Source organism: Micropterus dolomieu, linkage group LG01, assembly GCF_021292245.1.
Source record: "Micropterus dolomieu isolate WLL.071019.BEF.003 ecotype Adirondacks linkage group LG01, ASM2129224v1, whole genome shotgun sequence".
Lineage (NCBI taxonomy): Eukaryota > Metazoa > Chordata > Actinopteri > Centrarchiformes > Centrarchidae > Micropterus > Micropterus dolomieu.
Window position 1 is genome coordinate 36,052,650 of NC_060150.1, and position 10,334 is coordinate 36,062,983.

At 43.3% G+C, this 10,334-nt stretch overlaps 1 protein-coding gene across 4 annotated transcripts in view; it reads left to right on the forward strand.

The window, feature by feature from the left end:
* atp8a2 (ATPase phospholipid transporting 8A2) overlaps positions 1–10,334 on the forward strand; it is a 53,929-nt gene that overhangs the window by 32,837 nt on the left and 10,758 nt on the right. For all 4 annotated transcript variants that reach the window (XM_046067057.1, XM_046067065.1, XM_046067048.1 and 1 more), the window contains exons 25-34: positions 1,764–1,947; positions 2,815–2,925; positions 4,659–4,733; positions 5,128–5,250; positions 5,726–5,804; positions 5,897–5,958; positions 6,516–6,572; positions 7,786–7,893; positions 9,681–9,769; positions 9,970–10,074. In XM_046067057.1, coding sequence (XP_045923013.1) covers positions 1,764–1,947; positions 2,815–2,925; positions 4,659–4,733; positions 5,128–5,250; positions 5,726–5,804; positions 5,897–5,958; positions 6,516–6,572; positions 7,786–7,893; positions 9,681–9,769; positions 9,970–10,074 — 993 coding nt within the window. The remainder of the gene's footprint in view (positions 1–1,763; positions 1,948–2,814; positions 2,926–4,658; positions 4,734–5,127; positions 5,251–5,725; positions 5,805–5,896; positions 5,959–6,515; positions 6,573–7,785; positions 7,894–9,680; positions 9,770–9,969; positions 10,075–10,334) is intronic.

Here is a 10,334-nt window from a genome sequence, read left to right on the forward strand (position 1 = left end):
TACCACTAGAGTGAAAGCACCGCCAGCATTCAAAAGTGACCAAAACATCAGCCAGGAAGCATAGGAACTGAGAAGTGGTCTGTGGTCACCACCTGCAGAACCACTCCTTTATTAGGGGTGTCTTGCTAATTGCCTATAATTTCCACCTGTTGTCTATTCCATTTGCACAACAGCATGTGAAATTGATTGTCAATCAGTGTTGCTTCCTAAGTGGACAGTTTGATTTCACAGGAGTGTGATTGACTTGGAGTTACATTGTGTTGTTTAAGTGTTCCCTTTATTTTTTTGAGCAGTGTATATTTGTTCTCGCTGTACAGGTTGCAGGTACTAAGAATGAGACTCACTCGAGCTGTGCTCATGTGAATGACAGGCAGAAGGAACGCCTCCTCATACAAAGCATGTTTTGAAAGCAGCGCTGAAGATAAATCCACGCCTAGCCATTAGGTCCAGACTGTAGCTTTTGGGAACATAAACACTCAGTTGGATTTTTCTCACACAAGCACCTCCCAAGATCCCTACCAGTCAAGCTTGATCATTCCCTTATAAATCTCTCTGAAAACAGCTGAACTTTGAACTATACAGATAAACAAATAAAAGTCTAGAACACAAATTCATGTGAAAAACTCAATTCATTCTCAGCAATCCACCATGTCATATAGTTTTATTTCTATGACTTATTTATCCACTGATTTAGTGTACATAATTTTAACGTTTTTGTAGGTAGCATAAAGGAAACTGCAACTTCATCTTATTGCATCTCATCATTATAACTTGCACCTTTTATAAATGTCTACGGTGCCTTGGCATCAAAGAAACCTCTCTTTTCTCATCACTGCTTTAGAAAAAAAAAAAGAACAATTTCATCCGATCAAAAACGTTGTGGTACTGTTTCCAAGGTAAATAATTAATTTTCAGTCTCAATTTTTAAATCAAAATGGACAATAAGTTCTTATAGTGCTCAGAAAAAAATGGGAACTTACTACATTTTCATGACAACTGGGCAAAATCCCTATGCTGAGGAAGAACCTGTGATATGATCAAAAGCTCCTGAACAGCCACTAAATGGATGTTGTAGTGAGTTTGTCAGGAGTGATCTCTTAAACTCAAAAAACATGTTTTTCTCACACCTTTTCACATTTAAATAAGCTAAACACACCGATCTAAAGCTTTCGCAGTTCCTTTCCATGGCAGATGGTGGGAAAAAATTAAGGAAAAACACTTCCAAAACCTTTTTAGTAAATACAAACAGAAAAGGGTCCTCCGATGGAGCTGTGGTCTCATTTGTCCACAGATGCAACACATTCATCCATAAAATGAAAAAATATCCACAGTACTTCAGCAAACACCTGAATATCGTCACACAGTGTCCCCGAGGGAATCGTCTGTAATCCAGCCTCCCTGGGTCTTTCATTGTCAGTGAAGAGACAGAACCAGTTACGGTGAGGAGGATCTGTGATATAGGTCAAGAGGGTGGAGTACCACTGGAAGCTCCCTGAACACCACTGTAAGCACACACATATAAACACATCAGACGTGAGCCACCCAGAGCCTTATTAGCAGGACAGTGAATCATTGTTTCTAATTTCCGGTGAAGAGCTGTAAACAGAGCCCGGTGTGTGTGTTTTTCTGCCAGCGGCAGAGTATTATTTTATCTTCCAACCTCTAATTTCCTACTGGTCCCGACAGCTGTACACCTATAATGTCAACCAACCATCTCGATCTTTCTCTTTTCTTTTCTTTTTAAAAAAAAATTGTTTCTGCAGAGTGTCTCCGCTGCAGAAGTCAGAGATTGTGGATATGGTAAAGAAGCACGTGAAGGCCATCACGCTGGCGATAGGCGACGGCGCCAACGACGTGGGCATGATTCAGACGGCTCACGTCGGAGTGGGGATCAGCGGCAACGAGGGCATGCAGGCCACCAACTCTTCTGACTACTCCATAGCACAGGTGGGGTGCAGACGCAGCATGGAGACGTGGCTAGGATCATGCAGATATGTTACAGGCTTTACACGAACGTGGATAATGGATTCATGCTTGGTTGTCCGCCCTGCTTGAGTCTCTTTAGGCAAGACACTGAATCCTTACCTGCTCACCGTTCAGCCGGTCCTGATCTTTGACCTCCCTGGAGGGGGAGAATTAACTTACAGGGGGTCACTTAGGTATCATGTTATCGAAACTAACCCAGCGGCTCATCGCACGTGTTTATATTCTGAAAATAAAATTAAGTCCAAAAGGAAATATGCCTTTTGAATGGTAATTGTTTAAAATTAAAAATTTAACAGAATAATACTTCAACATTTTCATTCTGCTCTAGACATTATCCCTTTTTTGCCCCAAATTTCTAAGTTTAAATAAATAAATTGGGTAGCTCTTAAACTTCCGTCACTGCTGAGAAGTTGGTTACCCATTTAAATATTTCATTAACGTAGAGTGCCAAACATCTTGTTTAAGCTTCCGAGGAATATCTGCTTTTCTCTGTTTTATATCGCTGTAAAATAAATATGTTTGGGTTTTGCACTGTTGGTTGGACAACACAAGGGTTGTCCTAATTACTGAGGAGTCTTGTCTTTTCTGTATCTGTCTCGCACAATCCCACTCTGCCGCTTTCCCTCTTTGACGAGTTTATCTCTTAGCCTTTGGGCATCATGCACAACTTATCTCTATCAGTGAGCCTCCCCTTGCCTCAGCTTTCATCTCTCACAGTCACATTTTTTATATTCTCTCTGTCTCTCCACCTTAAGGTTTAATTTTCTCTTTATTTTTCTTCTAATTATAGTAACAAAAATCTCTTCTCTCTTCTTCTCTGATTGGTAGTTCTCCTACCTAGAGAAGCTGCTATTGGTCCACGGGGCGTGGAGCTACAATCGTGTCACCAAGTGCATCCTCTACTGTTTCTACAAGAATGTGGTCCTATACATTATAGAGGTAGGAGATTCACCACCACACCCTCTCGGTTTTAAAATGCACCCACACACACACACGCAGTTCCATTAACAGAGACGTTTTGCAGCTGTTTGTCGACATGGCTGACAGTGATGTACGAGGTGCCCTTCTGGTGTCTGCATTCTGTCTCTTTTGCGCACACACACACACACACACACGCACAAAAAACGCGTGTTTAGCTAGCAGTGACAAGACCTTGGCTCCAAGGGTCGAGAGCTTTGTGTGAGTGTGTGTGTGTGTGTGTGTGTGTGATGAAGGGGCATGCCGCCGCCCTGGCCTGCCTGTTATGAGGGGCATTTGTCAGCTGTGCTCCACCCCCCTTGCCCCTCTGTCTGACATTAACGGTGCCAGCAGGTGCAGGTCCTCATGGGAACCGCAGCCTGTAGCCTACTGTCCTGCTCACACCACCACTCTGTGCCTCTGTGTGTGTGTGTGTGTGTGTGTGTGTGTGTGTGTGTGTGTTTCCATGATTATCTCACATGATTGGCTCCCTGCAGAGCGCTCTAGGCCAAAGGTTAGAGACTGTCTCTGTCCACTTGGCAGACACAGAATAAGGGGGATGGGTGTGTTTGAGTGTGTATGTTTTTGTGTATTTGACCTCACCCTTAGGCTGTATGTTCCACTGTATGCCCAGGAATGCCACAACTCCCAACAGCAGCCCCAAACATTTTCTCTATCTGGCCTCGGATCAGCCTGCGTCTGCTCTGTGTGTGTGTGTGTGTGTATGTATGCGCGCATGGAGGTGTTAATGTAGGTTTCCCTTGAGCCAGAGTCACATTTAGACACTGTGGTTAGGTAAATTAACTCAGAACGTGGTTTCAGAGCCAGCCACAACCTGAGTGAGGAATGCATTTAAGACGTATTGCTTAAACTTAGAGCAACTCCTTTACTAGAATGCTTTATATTTGAAAATACATGCAACACTTCCAGATGAATCGTTATGCTTTGGAATAATTACTGTTAATAAATACACTTTTTGCCTCTCAAATTAGTGACGTTAGCTCTAGTGTTTCTCAAAATTGTCACCGCAATTCCCATGCTTTCGGCCATGATTTATGTATAAGTGTTAACTGCAGTGGATGAAAATGTTGGGAAACACGTTTTCTACTAGCCTTTTCATTCATTTCCTTTTCTTCTTTTTTTCACGTTTTCCTTGTTTAACCAGGTAACCAGGTAATAGTCTGTTGGGATTAAAATCTCTTTTTCAAAAGAGACCTCACCAAGAGGGCATCTTTAACATTGTTACAACTATAAATACAAACGGCATAAACAGGCCGAAACAACTGTAACTAGACAAAATCTAATTAAGATGTGTAAGTTACCAAAACGTTCTAAAATGATAAAAATGTTTAAAAATCCATTGTGCTTTAAAATAGACTTGAATTCACTCATTGTGAGGAAGTTTGTACAAGAAGAATTGCTTTCTTCCTGTTTTGTACCATATTGTGCATTTCTAAAACATTCATACAGTCTTATGTCTTAAAAAACTACGATAGACCTTCATTCACATACCTGAAACTTGCACAATGAAAGGCTACAGAACAAGTGCAACGACAGACAGTGTGCATGATTTTTATTTTATCATGTGTCCATATATTTTGTAAACTGCAGCACAAATTTGGCCATCTCTCCGTGCTGTTTCCACTACCAGTACCTCCCTAAGGCAGATTTACCCTCCGCTATTGTTCCTCTCATCCCTCTCTTTGTTTTCCCAGCTCTGGTTTGCCTTTGTGAACGGGTTCTCTGGCCAGATCCTTTTTGAGCGCTGGTGTATCGGCCTCTACAATGTGGTGAGTACCCTCCCTCGCTCCCTCTCAAACTATCAGACTGCCTTCCATGTCTCCACTCTCCCCCTCAGTTTCATCCCCCTCCCTGTTTTATTTAGTTGACGCTTTAAGTGCCGTCTTTCTTGCTCTCTATCAATCTCACTCCACTTTGTCTTCTAATCGCTGCTCTGTGTGAATGTCAACGTTTGTATGCATGTGAGTTTAGGTGTGTGTTTTGGTGACTTCAAAACATTACAGAATTCCTTTTAATGCAGACAGTCTGAAGTGAATGCTGATTGTCCTGGTAGTAAAGTGCGTGTGTGTGTGTGTGAGTGTGCGCGCGCGTGTGTGTATATACGCTGCTCCGTCATTATTTGTTTTAATGGCTGTATGTTTAAATTTTGTGTGTGTGATGCAGATATTTACTGCCCTGCCTCCGTTCACTCTGGGGATATTCGACCGGCCGTGCAGCCAGCAGAACATGCTCCGTTTCCCACAGCTCTACCGAATTACCCAGAATGCCGAGGGCTTCAACACCAAGGTACACGCGCACACGTTTACAATCAGCACAGACCACGTGCTGCATCGTAAATCAAAGCTATATCTGTCATTTTTACCCTCTGCGTTTGACTTGTCATGCTTTGTGGCTCGTCTGTGGGACTGACGAATGATGCCTGATGTTTGTTTGGGACGCCAGCGAGTAAACAAGAGTGGCATGGAGACTGGGATGTTTCCATGGCAACCCCTAATGAGATTCATAGGGCCAGAATAAGGAAGTCTTTCATTTTAGAGGATACGCCAGCAGCCCAACCTACTGTATGTGTGTGTACAGTACAGCAGGGCACTTTTGATGGCAAGAACACAGTGGAAGTTGTATGTAACTGTGAGGAATTGCTGTTTTTGTATGCTTTTATGTGTGTGGGAGTGCAGGGGCATATATGTGCTTTGGCATTCATTTGACCTGATGTGTTTTTTTTTTTCTCTCCTCCCTCACTCTTTCTGTATCTGTCTTTCAGGTGTTTTGGGGTCACTGTATCAATGCACTGATTCATTCAATTATTCTGTTTTGGTTTCCGCTCAAAATGTTAGAGCATGGTAAGTGATTTACCTGAGTAATTCCTGCACATTTCCATAATTATGGCTGGTAACACTTTGTCATGACGCCTGTGTGTGTGTGTTCCTCACAGACTCTCCCTTCAGTAACGGCCAGGGAAATGACTACCTGTTTGTTGGAAACATGGTGTACACGGTAAGCATCTTACTTGTATTTTCAATATGTCTTTGTGTTTATATTCATTTTTTATTTCTGTGTCTTTAGGCGTTCGTATTTGTACATTTCTTTGCATATGCAAAGTATTTATGGACACACCGGCACTGTGCTGCTTCCACAGTGCCATGTTATGAGTCTCCAGTCAATCTAGCCTCATGTAGCCAGTCTGTCTCCCCTCCGCGCTCATCCATCTCTTCACTTCTCCATCTCATACTCTCGCTATCGTTTTACTCCCTACAGTCTCATGTGAATGTCAGTGGGGTTTATTTGTTTTGTTATGTGTGTGTAGACTTCAGCAGGCTGTGGGGGTTCTGAGTATTTTAGCAGACATTGCTGAGTTAACTATATAACATAAATGTTTATTATCTCCACAGTCGCCAGCAAACTAATCCTGTTTCTCTGTTTTTTTTATTTGCCCTCCCTCTCCCGTGTGTGTGTGTGTGTGTGTGTGTGTGTGTGTGTGTGTGTGTGTGTGTGTGTGTGTGTGTGTGTGTGTGTGTGTGTGTGTGTGTGTGTGTGTGTGTGTGTGTGTGTAGTATGTGGTAGTTACAGTATGTCTGAAAGCTGGAATGGAGACCACCGCTTGGACCAGGGTAGGAACAGTAACACACTCTAATATGGCACACCACATGTGCTGTATTTTACTCAACTGTGTATAAAGAGTGGGGCACATATCCTGGTTTAAATGCTTCATAGCAAGGAAGGGCAGGGGAAAACATGGCTTATGTTGAGCTTGTGGTGGAAGTTTGAGGTTTCTTAAACTACAGTCGCACCTCTCCTTCCAACCAGTTCCCGTGTGGCTGCAACTTTTTTCCATTGCTCCTGTTCAATATTTCAGACTTATTCAATTGCAAAATGTTGATAAATTAACCCTTACCATCTCAAGCCAATCCAGGGCTTTTAAAGGATATTGTTAATGAACAGGGATGCGAGCACCACAATGCCATCGTAGTTTATATGTTGACATTGCCGCTATTAATAAAAAAAAAAAAAAACACTTGCTGGAAACCAGTAAAATAAAAATTTTTAAAGGTAAATTTGTGTGTTGCACTCGTCCTCCTGGTTCCAAAATGTAGTCACTACACGCCACAGCATCTGTCAGCTCTAGCTAGCAAATGCTAAGCCTGGAATATCAAGGAGAAATGGCAGATACTAGCAGTGATAACACTAACCAGGACAACACAAAGTTAGCTCTTGTAACACCCCTCTCACACTACTATCAAAATAAAGCAGATACTAGATATATGCCAGATGTTATACGGTGCAAAAACTGCAGTGTGTGCAGGCAACAGCTGTGCATTAACTTTGCCCTCAGTAAAACACAGTAAAACAGTTAACAAAATGTATGTCTTAAAATTAAAAAAGGAAATATCTGAACATAGAATAATTCCACAAAACTACAAATGTGACTGATTATTTGGTTAAAACGAGAGAGAGACGACAGTAGCTTGGGCCATGACGGCGACGTGATTTGGCTCCTCTCTACGGTTGGAACGAGCGAGAGATTGGCAGGATGGACAGAATGGCGCTGACACTTTTGTCCGTTCAGCTGTCCACACAACAGCCTGACTGTAATGAAGCAGGGTCCAACTGGAATTCACACAGTGTCCCCTTACAGCAGATCACAGAGAGTGGGACGAAGACAGGGGAAGGAGGGAGGGAAAGGTTGTGTATATTCGGATGAGTTGTATGTAAACTATTCAACCTCGTGCTGCCTATCTTTTCCATCTCTTAATCTCCATCATCTCTGCACTCTCTCCCTTGCTCTGATTTTTCTTCCTGTCGCTCCCTTTCTCTCTGTTGTAGTTTTCCCACCTGGCGGTTTGGGGAAGCATGGTGCTCTGGATGGTCTTCTTTGCTGTCTACTCCGCCATCTGGCCCACCATCCCCATCGCCCCTGACATGCTGGGCCAGGCAAGTTTCTCTCTATAAACATGTCACTCATTTCAGTAACGGGGTGTAGGGGGTTAAAATAGCCCTTCCCTCTACATCTCTTTTCTGCAACCTCAATCACTTGCCCCTCGCTTGTTCTTGTTTGCAAATGCATGGCGCCTATTAGACTCAACTCTTGGGTGTTCCACGTCGGCACTGTTGGAGCCCCGGGGAAGATTTATGCACCACCAGCCCCTCTCACCAGGCTTCCTGCACCTGCTGCGTGTCACCCGAGCCCCGTTTTTTTACTGTCCTCTGCGGAGGTGTTGACTCAAGAGGGTGGGCTGCTGCTGCTGGTGGTGATGAGAGTCCAGTGGGGGTGAGGAGGAGAGTGTACATGGGGACCCCTTGGTTGAGAGACTCATTTTAGGGTTTGGCGATCAGGCCGGGTGAGGTAAGGTGCCCCACTGAGTGGGTAAAGAGTCTTGGGAGGGGGAGGAAATAGGGCCGTCTAAACGCCCCTCAGCCCATTAATTCAATTTGTGTCAGAAATCAGGAATGCGGTCAGATATCTCTGCAGCTGCTCAGTCTAACTGGGGAATGGTCAGAGACACTCAACCACCACCCCTCAACCCTCCATCGTCCCCCCTAACTACCCTATTACCTCTTATTTCCCCTGCTCCCACTATCTATATTTCCATCTGTCCATGGGGGACAGGATGGAAAAGAGCTGTGTATTTCTGCTCAGAATAACTGTGTGTGTAACTTATGAGAATGAATGTGCTATGTGCGTCTAGCTACGTGTGATTTGTGTGACTGTAAAGTGGTGGAGTCCAACAGTCTGTTTCTATGGATATAGCAAAGCAGAGAAAATCCTTTAGCATGCCATTCTTGAGTGTATAACGACCATGTGATTTAATGTGTGTCCAGTGCTGTTTGTGACAGACAGAAAGACATAGGGTGTGTGAGTCGGATTGTCTGTGACTAGGTTGTGATTCCAGCTGCTGCAGAGGATATTTCCTAATGGTTTTCTGATTAATCTTCCCTGTTGCCTCTCTCTCTCTGTCAACCAGATTGTCTCTATATGTCTAGATCCAAACACAGGAAACACATGATGTGGCTGAACATAGTGGTGGAAGTTGAGGATGTTACTGCGCATAAAGTGTTTGTGACTATTGACTTAAACGCTCACGCCTAGAGACAAAGACTTAGGATTGTGAAACACCACAGGGCTCTTGCAGATAAGCAAAGGGGAGATATTGGGTAATATAGGGAGAATGGAGGGATTTCCAGTAACAGGCGAGGACAAGCAACAGAAGATACACTGACTAATAATGAAATGAAGTTGTGAAAGAGTAAGATTGGAAGGAGCCACGAGAGAAAGAGATATGTAGGAGTAATAGGCAAGGAGACAGACAAATTGGGAGAGTGGTTAGATGCATGATTAATCCCTGGAGACGCTAAGGATGAGGGCCAAAGGTCAGCGAGGCTGCCTGCAGCTGGACTGCAGAGGCAGGTAGGGGGTCTGTGGTTAGCATTTTTATCTTTTAGCATGATAGAAGTGTTGTATTTCAGCTGTGGGAACACTGTGTTAAATCCAGTTTGTGGTGAAGATATGGGGTGCGAGAAAGCTGTTAAATATGTTTGGCTTGCAACTCTGGCTCAACTCAAATTTAATTTTAGGCTGTGAATGGCGTTCAATGTGCTTTGTGTCACATTTCTCTCCACATTTGTTTCCCTGTGCTCATTGCAGAGAAAAATGACTTAATACTCGATTGGAATTAATATATACGAGCGGAATAAATGGAGCCTGTGTGTTGTCATTGCAGGCTGGCAAGGTGATGCAGTGCTGGTACTTCTGGCTGGGCCTGGTCCTGGTGCCTACTGCGTGTTTACTCAAAGACTTTGCTTGGACCGCGTAAGTAGAACGCAGTTAATATAAATACTTGGGAAATCCATACAGAGACTATGTAACTTAACCAAAGCGTTTACATAACCCATATTGAGTCTGTGTCAACACTTACGCACGCTTTATATTATGAATCACATGTGTCTGCAAAGTTAAACACTCCTAAAACTATCCGTCATGGGTCTGATGAGCTTATTTCTGCTTTGCAGCACACGTCGTACTGTGAGGAAGTCTCTCCTAGAGGAGGTGCAGGAGTTGGAGGCTCGTGCCGTCGACCCAGGGGCAGCTGTACTTAGGGATGCCAGCGGCCGGAGGTATATACAGTATGCTGCAAAGCATCATGGGGTCTCACCTGCATTTATATTCAGTTTTATTTGTGTCAACAATCAGTTTATCCCATTGAGGTTTTTTTTTTTTTTTTTTTTTAAATAGCATCACTGCATACAATTTTCAAGTATAATCAATTAATATTTACATTATCACTATACGTATATTTGTTGATTCTGTATAAAACTATACACAGGTTATATTCTCAGCGGCCACTTAATTAGGTACACCTGTAAGATTTAATACA